The sequence below is a fragment of the Lutjanus erythropterus genome, chromosome 16, assembly GCF_056507025.1.
Source record: "Lutjanus erythropterus isolate fLutEry1 chromosome 16, fLutEry1.hap2, whole genome shotgun sequence".
NCBI classification, from domain to species: Eukaryota; Metazoa; Chordata; class Actinopteri; order Lutjaniformes; family Lutjanidae; genus Lutjanus; species Lutjanus erythropterus.
In genome coordinates, this window is record NC_139332.1 from 18023393 (window position 1) to 18043694 (window position 20302).

General features: G+C 40.5%; 1 protein-coding gene across 1 annotated transcript in view; it reads right to left on the reverse strand.

The window, feature by feature from the left end:
• The window catches only part of gabbr2 (gamma-aminobutyric acid (GABA) B receptor, 2), a 230227-nt gene that overhangs the window by 91304 nt on the left and 118621 nt on the right, over window positions 1-20302 (reverse strand). The window contains exons 3-4 of the mRNA XM_084739199.1: window positions 19620-19790; window positions 6854-6955 (exon numbers count right to left, since the gene is read on the reverse strand). Of these exons, the coding sequence (XP_084595325.1) occupies window positions 6854-6955; window positions 19620-19790 (273 nt within the window). The remainder of the gene's footprint in view (window positions 1-6853; window positions 6956-19619; window positions 19791-20302) is intronic.

Genomic DNA, 20302 nt, shown 5'->3' on the forward strand with positions numbered 1-20302 from the left:
AACCCATTATGAATACAGTTCATGAAGTCGTCTTCCCTCAGGCAGTTTCAACCGTATGTCATGCATCCACAGATCAGAGGGTGCGACCAATCACTGTCATCTTAATTCAAATTCCTTGAGGCGATTAGACAACCAGACCTACCCAATAGCCAAACATTGTAGTTATTATTCTAAACAGATTGGATATACTGCATGGATTCTACAGAGAAACTGAGGACAGATAGTCATATTGCTGACTCCACTGGTCCCATGTTCATTTTGGCCTCTTCACCCCTGAACCTGCACAGCTCCTCTTGTTCTGTTGGCTGTTTTTGTTGCTCATTAAAATTTGTTTGAATGTTTTCCCAATTTAAACATTAGTAATTGTAACATAGACAAAGATAGCGAATAACTATTAAAAAGATGCCTAACCACAACATATAATCTATTGAATTCAACATTTTTTTTTTGCCTCATTTGTAGAACACAACGTGGTTCTTCACAGAACTCAGAAGGAACAGTGCTTATAGGTGAAACCCTTAGAATATAAAAGGTCTCTCTATAAAACTCCCTGGGTGGGTTCTAGAGGAAACCCTTTATAAAGGTATAGTCATTTATGTTGGACTCTAAATACCAGGCTATGGACTAGGCTCTGGGTTCCAAAGGGGTTACTTCATAAAAAGGTTAGATATCAAAATATAGACAGATAGCTGTAAGATTAATTTAATCACAAAAGCATCAAAGTTCAAGCAGGACATGTCATGCCATGTCCCCTTAGTTTGGCCCTGTGCCCCTCAAATAATTATATTCCCTTCTCCAAGAACACAGTGGCCTGGATTCCCCGCCCACACTGCTCCAGCTGATCTGGCTGTTTTCTCAGTCTTTTTTTCTGTCAATACGGTTTTTAGACACTAGTGTCTTGTTGAGATTCTAATTGGGCAACATCACATGAGAAGCTGCACACACAACCAGCGGTGGGTTAAATTTTGAGCCTCGTATAAACTGCTGGAAGTCTGGGCTATTTAACTGCGATGTAGCTCACGGCAGAGACAGCCAGCATGAGAAAGGGATTGTACAAATATGGACAGAAGTGTTGGCGTGATATTAACTTTCTTTGACCATGAAGCCTCATGTTATTCAACAGTTCTGCAGACTGGAATCTCTGTTCATCGTGACAAACAGCTGGATCTGTGTTACATACAGTCCTCTCCTCTATGAAACATCTGCTGTTCGTGCACTGTCATTCAAATTAATACAAAAAAACATGAATAGTATGCACCATTTAGTATGATATCATAAAATAAAAGTAAAATCCTTTACCCTTATATTCATTATTTCTGTGGACTTAAGATTATTGTTTTATTTGATGACCGTGCTGCGCTGGCGTTTGGCCTTTGTGGCAGTGCCACTAAAATGACAAAGTTCTGGATCCTGGATTCTAGCATTGCATATGGGACACATGCACACAGACACATGCACACTCACACACTAAAGCAGACAGAAAGCTTCACAGCTTAATCGAAAGGTTTCTCTTTTGGTTTCTCTTCAGAGCCAGAGTGCATGCAGGGTTATTTAGGGTTTCGTTTTTGTATAAAGCCCTCAGTGTTGCTCCACTGCTCTGACACCATCACAATGTGTATGTGTGTCAATGAGCAAGAAAGGCAGGTAGCAACTTTAGTGGGGTGCACTCTTGCGTTATTTTGTGTGTGTGTGTGTGTGTGTGTGTGTGTGTGTGTGTGTGTGTGTGTGTGTGTGTGTGTGTGTGTGTGTGTGTGTGTGTGTGTGAAGTGCCAGTGGCAACTCAGTAACACTGCCCTTCCCTGGAGGAACAGCTCTTAACCCAAATGGCTAAGGACCACAGCCTCAGTATGAATTCTGTCCTGCCTGGCAACATCATGAAAAGACTGTGTAGCTATGGGCAAGGCCATGAGTGAGAGCGTTGTGTTTGTGCATTACAGACTGGGGCGCTATAGGGCCCCAAATTACCCTCACTGCTTGAGTTTTTTATATAACTATAACAATAACTGTTCTCAAAGAGGGTAGTGTTAAGGGCAGCCTTGACTGCTTTATCCGTGACAGGGTTGTTTGTAACTTTATGATGGTGATTTATACGTAATAATTGTTTGAGTAATATTGTACCTCATAAGCCCAATCAGGCACTGTTAAGGGCTTATTAGGCACACACACACACACGCACACATACACACAAGCACCGTACTAATGATGGTCTTTTATGAGGCTGTGGGAGACGTGATTTGTAGACTGGGCAATGTGTTGCTTCTACTCACCCAACCATCCCCCCTGTCTGTTTGTGATGATTACTGTGCAGCCAGTGTGCAGACACGTGCACACACTCGCAGGATAAATTTGTGCGTACGTGTGTGTGATCACTAATTTATCCTAGGTGAGCATTAAACGTTACACACACTGTAACGACCACAGATCTGCCATTATTATCTGAACTGGAATAAACAGGTTGCTGCCTTTAAAATAAAAGTCCCTAAAATATTGTCAGTATGTGCCACAATATCTGAGCATTTTTGGCCTTATTACTTAACTCACATTTAGGGAAACCAAACTGTTACATGTGGAGTCTTAGACCCAGAATTTAGTGTGGATTGGTCCTTGAAGCTGGATGTGAGAAAGACTGTGTTTTCTTTGTTTGCTGTTTAAGACTCTTGCTGGGGATTTGGACCAGCAGAGGTGCTTCATCAGTTTGAAAAGATTACGGATTACAGGAACAGGAGCAGCTGCTCTGATGATATTATCAATAACAGACCATATGAAATGGACAAACTTGTAATGATGATATCAGCGCAAACCATTTGTCTTGAGCTTATCCTCTGTGTCCGCAGGCTGCACCGCACCTGACAATATAGCATACAAAATCATTCTGTATTAAAGAAAAAAGTTTTGCTTGCAACTGGGATACTGTTATATCAGCGCTGCCCGCTAGCATAAACCCTGTGCAGCCGTTTAGGGCTAAAACTATTACAGGGGGCACCATGAACTGTGATTTTCTGTGTTGCCCGCTCCGCACCCACAGTAACCTTGCACTGCCCGAGCTGTTTTCACTGTTTTCTCCTCTGTCTCTTTCCTGTCAATACGGCTTTGGACACCAGGGTGTTTTGATGAGAGTCCGGTTGGGCAACGGCAAGTAATATGCTGCGCACATAACCAGAGATGCGAAGGGAGTTCAAGCCTGTTCCGAACCACTGGAAAATCACCGGGTTGTTTAAGAGAGCAAGAGAGAAAGTGCTGATGTGGAAGATCATGAGAAAGGCAGTGTGCGAATATGGACATAACTATTGACAGGATAAAAACTAATGCAACTCTACAATTTTGTGGTTTACACTGTAGACTGGAGTCTCTGTTAACAGTAACAAACAGCTCAATCCGCATTTTACACTGGTCTCCTCTATGTATTTTCAATCCACCACTGTTCATGCACTGTCTCTCTCTATATAAGTCCATTCAGCCAAAGTGAAAGGGGAAAAAAAAAGATTTGTGAAGAAGCTTGTTCAAAATAATGACTTAGTATCTCAAAATAATAAGTTAGAGTCATTATTTTGGGGGGAAAAAACTCATTGTTTTTGAGATACTAACTCAATATTTTGAGACAGAATCTAAAAATATTCTATGTAGTATAGAAAATTACTTATATATGTGGAGTTGTTATTGTTCTATTTGATAGCACTGCTGCCCTAGCATTTGGCCTTTGTGCCCTTAAAAACTTGACAACCCCAAAGATCAATTGGCTTTGCTCTTAAAACTATGAAACTCCAGGTCTGCTCCTCACACTTTGTATATTGTTGACTTGACTTGTTTGCTTTCAATACTCAGTGTGTAGCCATGGTCACACAGGTTAGCTAGCAAGCAAATAGTGAGAAATCAAGCTTGCTCTAATGAAAAATATTTCAGTCAAAATTAATAATAAATTAATTACCTTGTAGCCAGCTTGCCAGGTTAAAATTATTGTACCTATGTTAAGCTTTAAGAATAAAATTTAAAGTAATCCTTGTAATGAAAAAATGTTTAAAAAAGAAATGTCTACATATCTGAGGGGCAGGAGTTCTGAATGCATGATAAATAATTAAATCATAATAAATAATAAAGTGTTTTGGACTTAATTTAGATTCTAGGACGTTTTTTCTCATGTGGCCCGACTGAATTCCAGCTCCGTCAATTGGCCTTCAGTCATACAAATCTTAAAAAGCCTTGGTGCTATAAAATGTCTGCTGGCAGTGTTATTTTATGTCTAAATTAAAGAGGAATAAAGTTACTAAGATTAGAAGGTATGTGTGGGTGTATTTGTGGGTGGGTGTGTGAGCCTGCCTTTGTTTTCTGATGTTGTTTTTGTCAGTCTGTCCGGTAACTTGGGACAGAGAACAAGAGATGAAGATGAAAAAAAGCAGAAAGTGACTGCGAAATGTAGAAGGCTGCTTTGACACCTCACAGCAGAGATGCCTGTCTGCTTTGTGAATATTCCAGCTGGATCACAGATGTGAGTGCTCTATTTGTGGATCACACAGTGACGCCACGGACCCCTCCCTATGCCCCCCCACACACACAGTCGCACATACACAATCACACATAACACTGTACCAAAAAAAAAAAGATCAGCCTTCACAACAAAATCTGTGTCACCCTCTACCTCATCATGTTACGTAGCTGTTGGGGAGATGGCAAACTGCTGTTGCGAGATGAGCGGGAAACAGACCATTAGGGTGTCAGAGGACCCCCGCCCACCCCATCCGAAACGTTCTGGAAAGCTTTCGAGGCGACGCTGTGATTTGCATATTTAGTCTTGATCAAGGAAGGATGGTGTCAGCTTAAAGTGTCAGCCTCAACATGCAGAGTTACATATATATTTTAGGAAAGACAGCTTCTCTTGCTGTTCTTTCTCTGTCTCGTCATCTCCATGTTGCATTTATTTCATCCTGCTGCATCTTGCATACGTCATATCCACTATTCTCTGTTTCTTTCTCCTACTCCACCCACTGTCCTCACTTCCAACGTCTTTATCATCTCACTGTGCCACACATGTAACTTCCTTAACTAAAAATATATCCTTACTCCTTCACACTGACACCTTTTATGTTACTATGAGGTTCCCAGTCACTTGGTCACATGTTTGATTTACTTAAAGTGACAATGTTTTTACTGTAAACTGTATGTGGCACTTTCTCACAGATCATAGAGGAGACCGGGGAGTATTGTAACACTGTCAGTTTGACTAATGAGAAAGGTGTTGTAGTCATGTCATCAATATTGTACATTTCCTTTTTGAGCTCACAGGAGAGGCGGCATGTCTCTGTGAGCAACACTGTGGTTTTTATGACCAAAAAACTAATTTTAAGGTAACATTCATTGCAATGTAGATACAATGGTTTGACTTGCATAACCTAAAGTAGCAGTTTCTCTAGTTTAATTTGATGATTTGCACTCATGGTACCTTAAAGGCCTCATCCTAAAACAGTTTGCTATGTAACTGTAATGCTTGCTTGTAATGCTTGGGGTGGGGACAGTTGTAACAGTTCATTAAAATGATGAGAATGTCTGCATTATGTGCTTGGAACACTTTGCAAACTCAGTGCGGGTCAAGTGTGTGCAGTGTAGGGTGACCAGACATCCTGAAAAATTAAGGACAGTCCCGAAATTATAGGAGATGACTTGTCCTGTTTGTCTTGAAAATTAACCATTACAGTAATCGATCATATAAACAAGCTAAAAACGAGAGCTGTTTCTAGGCTGTGAGATTTAATTTCACTTGAGACTTATAGGCCAAAATGCTGAGGGGACCAGACTTGCTGAAAAAATGCTGCACTGAATGTGTAATGTGTATCTGGTGCTTAATTCTTATGAATAATTAATAACATGACAGAAACACAAGCAACAAGCTGCTGCTGCAAAGACTCTTCAGATGAGAAAACCCTTTAATTTAATTATCAGTTAGTCCACATTATTTTAAAGGATTTCAATCGTATGTTTCACTCTAAATTCCTGAAAATATTCTGATCAAATCACTTATGTAGGCTATAATTCCTGCTTTAAGTATTTAAAAATATGTGTATTATTGGTAACAGACACAGTGCTGCTTATTACTGTCAGAACCTGTCACTGATCTTAACAATATTAATGACAAATCATAGTTACAGTCTGATATTACTACAGGTCAAAGTTTCAAAGTTTGAGAGATCTAACACAAACAACTGCTGAGTTAGTGATGCTCAAACAACTCGTTACTAACATCCCTGGTCTCCCCTATACAGCCGGTAAATGAGGCCAAATACATCTGTGATTGCCTCTAGAGATAGTTTGGATAATGTAGCCTTCACACTTGACCGCATTTACATACTATCCAAACATATTCTGATCGAGCATGCATGTTAACACCAGGAGTAAATGGTGTAAAGATGTACAAGTATATCTCAATATTGGCCTAATAATGGCCTAATTTTGTTCTGTCTCATTTCATTTCAAAGGAGAGGAAATAATATAAGAAATGCAGTATGTATGCATGTATGGGTGTATACATATACTTAAAAGGCCTATTAAACATCCATTAGCCAGAGCAGGTCATTAGGGGTCACCATACAGACCCCCCAGCCATTACAGCGTCCTCATTATGGCTCCACTGGTCTCAGTGTTAACTACCCTGGTCCATCCAGTCAAATGAATCTTTCAGGATTCTCTTAAGGTGGCACTAACATACACAAATACCGTAGTAAAGATATATTAAATTGTGTGAAATTCAGCTGAACCCTGTTATTAGATGTATCAAAGAACCATCTGAATAAAACTAACCTTGAATCATTGCACATTTTTTCTCTACTTAGATAGAGCTGTTGAGAGCCCAGACTGGATCACTTACCTTGAGCTTCTTGACATTGACACAGGGGTCATTGGAGAAACTTTCTGTGTCTGCGATCTGAATGTCTGCTTTCTCCAGCTCATTAGTCAGATCATTCCTCACCTTTAGAGAGAGAGAGATAGAAAGAAAGAGACAGAAAATGAGCATCGGTGAGCATTTATTATGTGAGGCGCTCAGAATCTTTTTATTTATCATCAAACTCATTGTTAGCTCTGCGCAGGGCTGTGACTGCACAAAGATAGAATTCTTCTTTCAGTCTGCATTAACTGAACTGTTGGTGATCTAAGGTTAAAAATTACAGTAACTGGTAGTATTTACATAAGGGAATCTTCACTGTAACACTAGCAAGTCGCATTGGTTGTTCCAGGGATAAAATTTGAATCTGGGAGGGCACTGGTGGACTCAAGGAGGGCAGTGCCCATCACTGAAAACAGGATGAAAAAGTGCCGTCTTGGATTCCACTATTGAGGATAAAACACTATAAGATGCCTTTTCAGGTGGCTCAGTGTCCAATGAAATGTGGCAAATGGCACTTAGAACACAATGTAATGCCAGGCTGCCCTACATACTAGAAAAGTAGCTGGACTGGATATTAATCGTCCTCTGCATACCTCTTAATGGTTAAACAGTTAATAGTTCCCTGTGTGTTGTACCTTTAGTCACATAATAAAACAATTAAAATCTAGAACGACAGACTGGAACTGTTTCAGCATAAATGGTTGTTGCCCCAACGCATACAGCTGGAGTCCTTTTATTTTTTTGGGGCCTTGACCCTGAGGATATGAGGAGCATGAAGCTTCATTTGTGACACCCCCAAAGGAAACTTCCTTGTTGTCAGCTAAAAACAACCAACTAGCAGCCTCAAGTATATGAGAGGAGACATATGGCCGTCCTACACCTTCCACAAGCCAACAGCAGGAGTGATAAAGTCTGTGGTGACTGTGGAATTGGCAGTTCCAAATTGGGAGAAAAAGTGGGGTAACGCAGTAAAATCATTCATGTAATTGAACAAAGAGAGACATGTCAAACCTAACTGCAATGAATGAATCGATTGATGAGCCAAAATCAAGACAAACATCACATCCAAGCAAACATACCTTCCATTAAGTCTGAAAACACCACCATATGCAAACTAGCGCCCAAGAGAAAAACACCATCAGGTAGTAAAAACAAATGGTGATTGAGCATATGTATTGTAACTTGCTTAATTGAAATCCTTATCTTGAAATGCAAGTATTGTTTTGTTGAAACAAAAATGTTAAAATTAATTTAACAAACAAGCGTACCATTCATACTTTCATTCACCTAATATCCTGCTGTCAGTCTGGGCCATATATTTCTTAATGTTTTAATGTTTATTTCCCAATTGGTTCCACCACTCCAGACATACATATGGGTAGTAGGTGTAGTTAAAATGCAGCAAATACATGTGTGTAGATTTTATATTTGTGTATAGTATCTGTAGTATGTATAAAGCAATAGAGACAGACAGTAGAGGCCATCTACTGTCCTGAACTGGCATTTCCATGTTGTACCTGGCACCTTGAGTGAAAAGACAAGCGTTTTGACATTTCAGAGACATACTGACAGAGATATATTGACTACTGAAGACATCAAACCATCATCATTCTGATTTAACTCACTTTGTTCAATGTGTAACATTCACAGTATTCAGTGTGCATCTGTCACAGTGATTTGTGTTTGTTTCTCTCAGAATGACAGAGGAAAGTACAAAAACACCCTTTGAATTATGGTTATCTGCAGCTTGACAAAGAACAGACATATGTGTGGTTATACTGTAAATGTATCTGTGGCGGCTGCTCGCCTGCTTTGATGTATTGATTCAGTGGAATTGTGGGTAATGGGATCAGAGAAGAAGGGGAATGGCACAGGTATCCCACCGTGATGGTGAGCTTGAGGTGGTTTATCATATTGCCTCTCACTCACTCTGTCTCACCCCTCACACATATAACTATGATTCATCCATCTGGCTTCCCTCCTTAAAGCTACAATTTTAGAAAGGGCCTTTTTTTCCACAGCAGACATTTTGACTTGTCATAGCAGGAAAAGCACAGGTGTAACTAATGACATTTAGGTGAGGCATGCCAGCATGCACAGTACTGGGGCCCTGGCATGGGAGCACCTACTGTAAATGTAACACCTGTGTTTGTTGTGACAAAGAACTACAGTTTACTGTTGACATCTCCTCTTCTCTCTCTGGCCAATTTTTTCCGATGTCCTCCAGCCATGCCCTGTGGCTATCAGCCTCTCCACCCCACTTGAGAGCTTGGCATAAGGGGCCATGTTGAGACATCAGAGGGGGTGTGCGCTTAAATCGGCATGCCAAGCTAAGTTGGCAGAGACATCATATAACAGCTAACAGATGAAGACCCTGTGTGTTCGGCCTATATTTGCTTGTAAATATGCATAGAAATGTGTCTTATATCACTTCAAAGACATTTTGGTTAGTCCCTTGGCAATGAATGGAATACAACTCAGATTTATATACATAGAAACACTGTTCCACAAGTGATACTCCACCCTTAAATCTAATTTTAGCTTGAATTGTCCATCCATCCATCTTCAACCACTTATCCAAAGTTGGGTTGCAGAGGTAACAGTTCCAGCAGGGGACCCAAGACTTCCCTTTCCCCGGCTACATTAACCAGCTCTGACTGGGGGATCCTGAGGCGTTTTCAGGCCAGGGTGGCCATATAATCCTCCACCTAGTCCTCAGTCTGCCCCATGGCCTCCTCCCAGCTGGATGTTCTTGGGACACCTCCCTAGGCAGGTGTCCTTACGAGATGCCCAAACCACCTCAACTGGCTCCTTTCTAAGCAAAAGTGCAGCAGCTCTACTCCAAGTCCCCACTACTCCACCACACATTTGTGATTGCCAGCTTTGTCCAGAGGCTTCCCCCACCACATGACCCAACTCACCACCACTGGTGATCAGTTGACAGCTCAGCCCCTCTCTATATCCAAGTGTCCAAAACATGCAGCCTCAGATCAGACGATACAATAACAAAATAGATCATTGACCTTCGGCCTAGGGTACTTAAGTACATCCTTATGCTCGAACATTGAGTTCATTGTGGGCAGTCTATGACTAGCACAGAAGTCCGGTAACAAACACCTGCTTGGGGTCAAATCAGGGAGGCTGTTCCCCCCGATCATGCCCCTCCAAGTATCTCCATCCAAGTGTATTCAAGATGGTTAGCATTAGAGGAAACATCAGAGAGATTCAGCAAGACATGTTTGAGCCTCAGTCAGACCCAGACTCACATGAAGAGTCTGTCATGCACCAAAAACCAAAAACTAGCAGATGTATCAGAATGGTAAGTATAGTTAGCATCTTTTATTTTTTATTGTTTTTTAAGTTAACTAGCTTGCTAAGCAGAAAGCCAATCTACATCAAATGTTAGCTGGCAAGTGTTTTGTTAACATTAGCCATCAGATGTAACTAGCTACCTACCAAATGATGTAGATAAGCTAGCTAGTTAGCTTGCATTTTACTAACATTAGCTATTTGATGTTGTGTTTTGAGGTTTCTAGGAAATATTTTGCCAACATTGGCTGACCTAAGACATGACTATAGATATATGTCACTTTTACAGGTCATCCTCTAAAAATCTGGTTTTCTTTTTAACATAGAAAAGCCTAGCAGGTAGCATATCTAAGTATAGGAAACATGAAAGGAGAAAGTTGACCAAGGTTCCAAAAAGGGTGGGACTCTCTGTTGCGTACCAAATCTAGCTTCCCTGGGGTACATTTGAATCTCTGATTTTAGGAAAGTGCAACAATATTTCACCCCTTCAGTAGAGAAACATGAAAACAGTTCTCTAGTGACAAGCTTTGCACAGATACAGGTCAACAGAGTCAAGGTCATACATTTTAAGGAGCATAAACATAAAGTAAAATACATTTTTTGGTGAATGGGGTTTTTCATAAAGGAGAGTGGAGAGTTGGGTCACCTTTAATTCATATTATTTATAATGAAAGGTTGTCATGATAAACCATTTTCATTTTCAAACCATTACTGGTGCATATGCTCCCAGTATTTAGCCATATTTTGACAGAAATTAATAATGTGGAAACAACGGAAATGCATAGCAGAGAAGTGGATTTCAATGGACATTTTAATGCTGTTTTGTCCAGTTAAAACTTATGATTATTGGAATCAGCTGTAGGTAGATTCAGGCTGGCCAAAGCCTTGTTCTCTGTCAATAAAGAAACTGCAAGCTTCCATCTTCCAAGCCCTCAGGGCCCAAGTGTTTCGTACTCAAAAGATGGATTGCAGGTGGTGTATAACTTCACAAATAGCTTCAGCTCACCAAATACCAACAAATAAGATCACCATCACTATTATTACTATTGCTACTCTTAAAGTTAGCAATCACAACTATTATATGTAATCAACTAGAAGATTGTTACCATATAAAAATCAATGAATCTAAACAATCTCAACTTTATTTCCCTCATGTCTCTAAATGTCTGCTGTCATAATCGCCTCCTCCCCAGTTCACCCAGAGGGAGTTCTAAATCACTCGGTACATCACTCACTCCTGTACAAACATTCTCTCCAATGTGCTGCTCGCTGAGCTGAAACAACAGGGAGGCCGGAGTGGATCAATAATACAACCAGGTTTTGCTCTTGAGGAACAATTGGCGTGGTGGTCTGGACAAGGTACAACGTCCCGTTGTGCTGAGCGCTGATCTGAAAGGCCTGGCTGCTGCAATGCTAAAAAGGAAACTAGCTTGGACAGCAGCAGGTTAGCTCGATGTCTGAAGAGGTGTGTTGGAGCGGGGACACACATGGATGGGACAACAGCCTACACATCACATACACTTAGAAATAAGGGTTCCAAAAACATTCTTCCTAAAGTGTCGAGGTTCTACTCAGAACTATTTGCTTGTGAGCAAAACTTTTTTGAGGAAAGGGTTTGTCAAGGGTTCTTTTTAAGACTACAGGCTTCATTATGAACACTTTTCATCCAAAGAATCCTTTGTGGATTCAAGGATTGTTGAAATCCTTGAAGAACTCTTTCATCAAGGGTTATTTGTATTATAATATAAAAGATCTCTCTGTAGAACTCCCTGGGTGGGTTCTAGATAAAACCCTTGAAATATAAAAAGGGTTCTTGGTAGAACCCCCTGGGTGGGTTCTGGGTGGAACCATTACACCATAAAGAGTTCCCTGTAGAACCTCTTATGGGTATTCTGGGTGAAACCTTTCACAGATGGTTCTAGGTATAACCCTTTATGTTGGGTTCAAATTAGAACTCTCTAAAGGGTTCTAAGTAAAACTTTTCTAAAAAGTTCTACCAGGAACCAAAAAGTGTTTTTCTATGAGGACAAGCTGAAGAACCCTTTATAGTTCTAGTTAGCACCTTTATTTTTAGGAGTGTAGGAGAGGAGACATACCATATGCAGACACACAAACATACACAACAACTCAAAGGCTGACACACAAAGCCGTTCACGTCTGAGGAAGAAAGCCCTTGTCACGAGAGGATTTTTATTGGTTCGGTTTTGCGTTTCCTCTACTGAGATGGAAAAGGACAAATGCATCTGTGTTCTGGAGTGTATTAGATAGAGCGAGGGAGACAGAGGGGAGGGAGGCCGATGGATTGAGGGACAGTAAGAGGGGAAAGTGAGCAGCTTTCCTGCATAACAAAAACATCCTCCATTGTCTGGGGCAGCCTGGGAATCCCCAGCAGCAGATACAGAAGAGGAATAATCCTGCTGTACTTCTGGGCATGCGTGCACTCACACAAATATCAAAGTACACACCCACACATGATGGACAAAATGTCAGAGGCACTCAGTTAAATGTGTGCAATGCATCAGCATTTAAAAAGGACATTAACACAATTTCGTTTTCTTTATATGCATAAAGTCTTCATCTATCAACCTCAAACTATATGAAGATGAACTGGTGAGCTGAGGAAATTGAGGGAAACCCTGCGATTGTTTGGGCTGTATGTGACAAGATGAAGCACCGTCCCACACCTACACTGGATGTGGATGCTGTCTTCCATTTCACTGACTGTGGCCAGGGGTCAATACTTGCTCTGCACTGAGGCTCCATTAAATGAACCGCACAGGAAAATTAAAAACTTGATTAGTTAAACACATACTTCAAGTCCGTCATAAGAGCTTTTTAATATGCATTGGCAGTACAGCAGCATGCTTATGTCATCATTACAAAATCCATCAATCATTCATTAACTAATCTACACCTAATTGCATATTTTTAGGGCTGCAACTAATGATTATTTTCATTATCACTTGATCTGCTGTGATCCCTAAAATGTCCAAAAAAAAAAGGAAAAAATCCCAAACCTCACAATTAAGCAGTTGGAAATAAGAAGCGTTATATACTTTTTCAGCTTAAGACGCAAGGGAGGAATTTGACATCTCCACTAGTCCCAAACTTACAAAAATATTAAAATATTTTAACAGTAATAGTTAGCCCTACATCTCCCATCATGCTAAGTGTGGACAGAGTAGTTTCGCAAGACAACAGTTTTATGTTCAAAAAATGCAAATGTTACTTTTTCTAGGTATTTGTAATGTGACCACAGCTGTGATTCTCCTGCAGTCGCCTGCATTGAATGTCATTTACTGCGTTCTCTGTTTCTGTGCTGCCTATAACAATCTGACCCATAACACATATCAAACAGGGAACTGGAAATAAATGCCTCATCCAAACCTGCTTCAATTAAAGGCATGCTACCTTCTGCAGCTGACTTAAATAACTGAATGTATGAATTTTACTCTGCCTATGGGCGACCCCAAAAATGGGTCCTTGACCCATGTTTCTACATATGGGAAACACTGATCTAAAAAAGTCAGTCAGTGATCAAAACAGATGCTGATTTGTTTTCTGTTTCACATTTTGTAACATTAAATCTCAGCAACCACACCTTTTCATCTTCATCTCAAGATAAAGTAGGTGCACTGACTTAATTCAAAGCTGATGTGCTTTCCAAACCATTCCGCAAACAAATACACGTACCCCAAAAATAAAAATTACACCCTTAAGGCAACACAGAGAAGTGAGTGCCCTGATGCAGAGTAATTGAGTAGCTTTTGATGATTCAGCACGAGTATGACACTGTGTGGTGGTCTAATCTCAAATCATTAACACATCATTTCCAGGCTCGTTCAGCCTCTCCAGTAACAGGTGTGACTGCATGTGTGTGTCTTTGTGTCACACGTACTGGAGTGTTAACAGGTGCTTTTTTTTTTATCTTTGGATCTGCTTGTCTGGGCTCTGCATGTGTGTCTCTACACTTTTATTACATATGTGCATGTATACCGGTAGATCCATAGTGGAGAAAAAAGAGAGGAGGTCACAGGTGCACCTTAGAAATAAGGGTTCCAAAAAGGTTCTTCCTTAGGGGCTGGGATTCTACCCAGAATCATTTGCTTCTGTAGAAAACTTTGTTCTTTGTAAGACTAAATGTTCAATTAAGAACCCTTTTCATTCAAACAACCTTTCCTGGAAAAAAGACTTATTGAAGTCCTTCAAGAACTCATTCGTCAAGGGTTTATCAAAGGTTCTTTCACCATATTATTATCTTATTATTATGATCTTGAGTGGGTTCCGGATAAAACCCTTGCAATATAAAAGAATTTTCAGAGAACCCTACGGGTGGATTCCAGATAAAGTGTTTGGGTTATAAAGGGGTTCTCGTGAAATGCCTGGCTGACTGGGTTCTTGTTATCACCCTTAGAAGGTGAAAAGGTTCTTGATAAAACCCCCGGAGAGGGTTCTGGATGGAACTATTATAAGGGCTCTCTGCAGAACCTCTACATAGGGCCAAGTAGAACCTTTATAAAAAGTTCAACCAAGAACCAAAAAAGTTCCTCCTATGGGGACAAACCAAAGAACCTTTTATGGTTCTAGTTAGCACCTAGATTTCTAAGAGTGCATATTTTCATGCGATTTGGGTTTTACAAATGTGACAATGGGACAGGTCCTCACGCACATCTGTCTGTTTCTCACGCTGAGTGCTTCATCGCCACACAAATCACCACACAAATCCCAGAGTTCAGACCGTAATGCCAGTCATGTGCTTATACAAACTAGCGTGACAAATGGTGGTGCCACAGCCTGATGACAAGCTCTCGAATGGCTTCCCCTCATGGCCTTACACGCCCTGTACAATGACATGAATGAGTCATTCTGGAGAGGAATTTATACAACATTACATGGGTATTTGTGATGAACAGCAGCTGACAGCTTAATGCGAAACTGTAAAATGCACAAAAAAGGACAACAAGCAAGTATTTTAGATTTTAAGTAATATTTCCGTGAAAGGGAGAGAAAGCCAAAGAGGACCTGAGCGAGGGTATATTTTGAGAGAGTAACTTTTGCAAAATATCTGAGTGGTCATAGTGTAATTAAACACTTGAGCTCAGAGGGTTTCAGGCAGAGGACAGTGTCCTAATCCTGTTCTCAGTCAGGTCTGTCATCTGACTGACTGATGATGGCTGCTCTGTTCCTGGGTGAGCCCGGTTTGTCTGGCAATCTCAATAATGTTGATTGCTGCAGTGTGTGTGTGTGTGTGTGTGTGTGTGTGTGTGTGTGTGTGGACAGACACCTTCACATAAGCTAATACCCAGCCTTTACTCATGCTCATCTCTCACTACAATAACCCATTAATGGGACATCAGTGTCCATCCACAAACAGGGTGCGTGTGTGTGTGTGTGTGTGTGTGTGTGTGTGTCCATGCATGTGTGTGTTTCAATGCTGCCTAAAAATAGATGTTGACAAAGCTGGCTTTTGCTTACAGGTTACAGTCCCAGGGGACACCGTATTGTATGTATGTATATGTGTGTGTGTGTGTGTGTGTGTGTGTGTGTGTGTGTGTGTGTGTGTGTGTGTGTGTGTGTGTTTGTGTGTTTGTGTGTGGTGTGCATTCCACTGACTGAATCCTTAACAAGTGTTACATAACATTAACCTTGTGAGCAGTTTCCCTGGGAAACAGCACTGCGGATCAGTAGGGGAGAGAGTATGTCAGGGAGAGAGGAAAAAAAAAGAGAGGTATAGGTGGTGGAGATGACAGCAATGTCAACATTATATCTTTATGCAGAGACAAGTGTGGACACACACACATATTGTATAAACAGTACAGTAAAATATGATTTAACTATGTTCTTGAATCCAGAACCAATCCTAGACTGAGCACAAATACACAAATATATAATCATGTAATACTTGTTTTTGTCCAAATTTGTTAAACATCCTTTGTTTTCAAGGGACTCTAAAGAAAACATAATGATAATCCACCAAATGTGACTTTTTACAATCTCTCAGGGTGCCTACCCTGAATAAATAAAGGTTAAAATCAGTCATTTGACCTCGAAGAACACAGGAGACGCTGGTCTACAACTACCCCAGTTCGTTAGTTTGTGTTATTGTGTGACTTTGGTGTTTTAAAAGGACAGTTCGGATTCACAAAAAAGTCACAGACTAACACAAACAAACTAACCAATCGAGGCAGCAGTAGACTGGCAACACCTGTGTTCTGTGAGGTAAAATGACTGATTTCGCCGGTTGAGTTTGGTTGGTTTGAAAGGAGCGATATTTAGCTTTTTATGATGGCGATTCCATGTTGGTACTAAAGCTCTCCACAGCAATACATTGCTTAGCTTCTATGCTGGTGGCCATCTCTGCCTCTCCAAACTGGGGGTTTGCCAAACAGCATTTTCTGTGAGTAAAACACTGACTATTGATAAATACCTCACACATACACACACACACACACAAAATAATCCAAACCATCACAAATAGACTCATGATGCATCCTATTGGTGTCATTCTTTTCAACCGTTTGTCTTGCTACATGCTACCGCGATTTCCCGATGCGCCAAAAACTTGTCGTTCTGTGAACTCGACAGCGGATTGTACAAATCATGAACTGCGGAAGTGATGCTTGCATATTTGTAAATCAGGATTAGAGGCCAATCTCGTGGCAGGTTGATTGAATCGGGCCGCCCCGTCTTCCTCCCGTCCTAAGCCCCTTGGCGCTTCCAGGAGGGGAGAGATAAAGGGATTTGGGCTCTCTGAGATTTTCAGTGAGACTTCTTATACACCCCTCCACCTCCACCTCCCGCCCCCAGCTGCTCAGCAGATTGTTTTCAACCAGGGCCTCGAGGCAAGAGCTCACAATACGTTTCTCAAATTCATGCTTTCAATACCTCTGGCACGGCTTTTTTTAGCCGACTGTTCCCATGTCACTGATGTGATAAAACGCATGTCCCAGGAATTTCCAAAGGAATGACAAATGCACATGTTTAGTTAAGGTTCAACCCTCCCACTAACAGGTATATGTTTATCTCATTTGTTACCATCCATTTCGGTATAACATGATTTTAACTTGTTACATTTCCTGTATGTAAATTCCACCGCTCGGCGTCTCTCTTACATCATTCTCTGCGTTTGAAGATTGTTGGAAATATTTGGGATAATTGGGATAAGTACACAGCTCAACACAATACATAATATATGTATTTTTTTAATATATAAATTATAGCTTTTTTATACATTTGAATATGGAAACATTACATGTTATAGCTTTAATGGTCTGAGCTAACTGGCTAAATTGAATTGTCATATCTCCTGTTTATAGGTTATAGTGAAAAGCTGCAGGACAGTCAGCATGAGGGAGAGGACATTTTTCTAGAAGAATGCAAATGTGTGCTCTCCTGTTCACGAGTCCTCAAGCTTTAAAATGTCTTTCCATTCCAGCAATATCAAGAGACAGTTAGCTACAAGTGCTGATTCAGTGCAGATAAAAATCTCCATCTTTTCCCATATTACATCTCCCAAAACTAGCCTTGTGCAGAATAGGCTGAGTGGTGTTTTCTGTCAGGGCCAGGGACATTAAGCTACTCTCCAGATGTAATATGGTAAATAATTAATCTTGCAAAATCTCATACATAAACATTAAAATTTATTACAAAAGTTGTATAATCTCTTTTTCTGGTATAAAAGTGGATACTTCAGTTGTCATGATATCAGAAATTTAAGCTTCAATGCAATGTTAGCATAAAAAAGTAATACTCAATACCTCTTTCAATACCACAGCAAAAAGAAAAAAGTCCTAGGCACACAAAACTGGATCATTTACTTTTTTTTTATTAGCAACCTGTACTACAGAAAATGTCACTGTACGCTGACTGTCTGTTCTGCTGCAGGCCAAATTTCAAACAGGATAATAAACACTGAACTGAACTGAAGTCTGGAATGAGCACTTTGATTTTTTTTTTTTGTAGCTTTGCAGCTTTTGTAACTTTCAATACTATAATTAATAGATACAGTAACAAAGTATTGATACTTTTGATAACCTCAGAAGACTAACCTCCTAGTTTCAAACATGTTAATCATCACATTTCCTCAGAATCATGGAGAATCCATCCATGGAGTTTTATGTGGGTGTAAAAATATTAATTCAGTCAACTACTGGAGAATGGGTTGAATTTAATCAGTTCCCACCCACTTAAATCTTGTTGGCATAATCTGAATAATAACTGCAAAATAAATGCCAATCATTGTTCAGTACTGATACCACTTCCAGTCCTTGCATCTGTATATGACAAGATAAAATCCCTCTGACTGAGAATAGATTCAGTATTTTATAATATTGAGATGTTAACCTTCACCTTCAAAACATGAAAATGTTTCTCCCATAAAGCTCAGAGGTATGAGGATGGAAAACAAAACACCTGTAAACACATAAGTGCTGTTTCAGCTATGAGTTGTAAATAAATGTCCAGTGGACATGGTTATTAAATATTTACATGTCCACCAGCTTTATATTTATGTATCTGGTCTACTTTCTTGACTTGTAAAAGTTTTATGACTGCAGTATTTATGCCCAATAAAAACAGAAAGAAAATGAAACCATGGAACTCTTGGGTTGCCCCTAATTTCTTTATGTACAGAAACGGTTGCAGTGCTTTCTGATTGAGAACAACCTCTGCATCTTTGCTGCTACGCTTCAGAATAAATCAAAAGTGGTTTTCATTTCCTATATGAGCTCTCTGTAACATCTCACTACACAACCCTTGGTTTTCTTTTGCATAAATTCAAATTTGGGCTGTGGTGATAACTGCATTACCACAATACTGCAGTCATGTGATGCCTGCCTCAGAGTTGAGCTCATTACTGTCATCACTGCAAATCGCATTGTGAAGGGTCAGTCTAATGTTATTCTATTGCGCAATGCCTTTGAGATCAAAGCTGTAACACACAACAAGACAGGAACACAGCCTCTGATTGGTCGACAGACTTGGTCCGAGGGATCATGGGATTGCCAGTGGATGGCTAACAACATGGCAACAACAACAAAAAATCTCTAATCTCATTTTATCTCATTTCCAAAAAAGACGCTGCAGTTCAAGGCTGGATTACAACGCTTCTGAAAGGGATATGATCTCACCAGGGCGGATGTTATACGCACAAAGGTACCACTGTTGTTAGCCTTTCTTCTTACATTTACTGTGAGGCTAACCCCCTTCACCTTTCCGCTCCCTCTCCCTCACTTGCACGCTGCTCACGCATCGCGCGCTGCCCTATTCCTTAAAGGAGCTAAGCTAAGCTTAAATTAAAACCAACAAAACGTAATTACTTGTGCAGTCGTGGCAAACCACTATTCCACAGGAAGAATAAGTAAGAAAAATCCATGCCATCTCAGCCATAGTTCATACATCAAACCATAGTCTATTTCAAGAATTACCAAGGAATACTGACCTCTGAGAACCTCTGGACATCCTGTGTGAGCGTCCCCACGCGGCTCCAGTTGTAGTAGTTGAGGAACTTCACCACTGCTGGGTTCACAGCGTTGTCTGATGGGACGGTGCGGAAGAAGTTAGGATACTTCTTCTTGTCTGCCAGAACTGGGGTTGTTGCTGCAAACGACAGCTGGAATGACAAAAACAGAGAAATGTACAGAGTGTTGAGTCTGACTTATAAATGCAATGATCACAAACAACCATGGCAACAAACTGTCAGATTATGGTGGATCCACTTGAACTGTTGGCACAGTAGCACCGTTGGGTAGTGTGTCACTAACGCACCAGACGACAGGTCTCAGGTCTGCACTGGTTTTGGTCAGAGGCCTCTGTCTTTTTAGGGATTAAACCATGGCAGCGCAGCCGTGACGAATGTGCAAGACACACTCATTCATAGTCTGAGGGGATGAACGAATCAACCCTTTTAAATTACTTCAAATGTCAGCAAAATAACCCCTTCAAAGTGTAACTGTAAATAGATCTGTAAATATTGGGTGGTTATTGATGACCCCTGTATGCATGACCTTTCAAACTGGCTTCATACTGTGCCTGTGTGTGTATATGTGTGTGTGTATGTGTGTGTTGGAGTATACTGTAGTTCTGATGGCAAAGGAAAAGCAGCCTAGCAACATGATTCATATC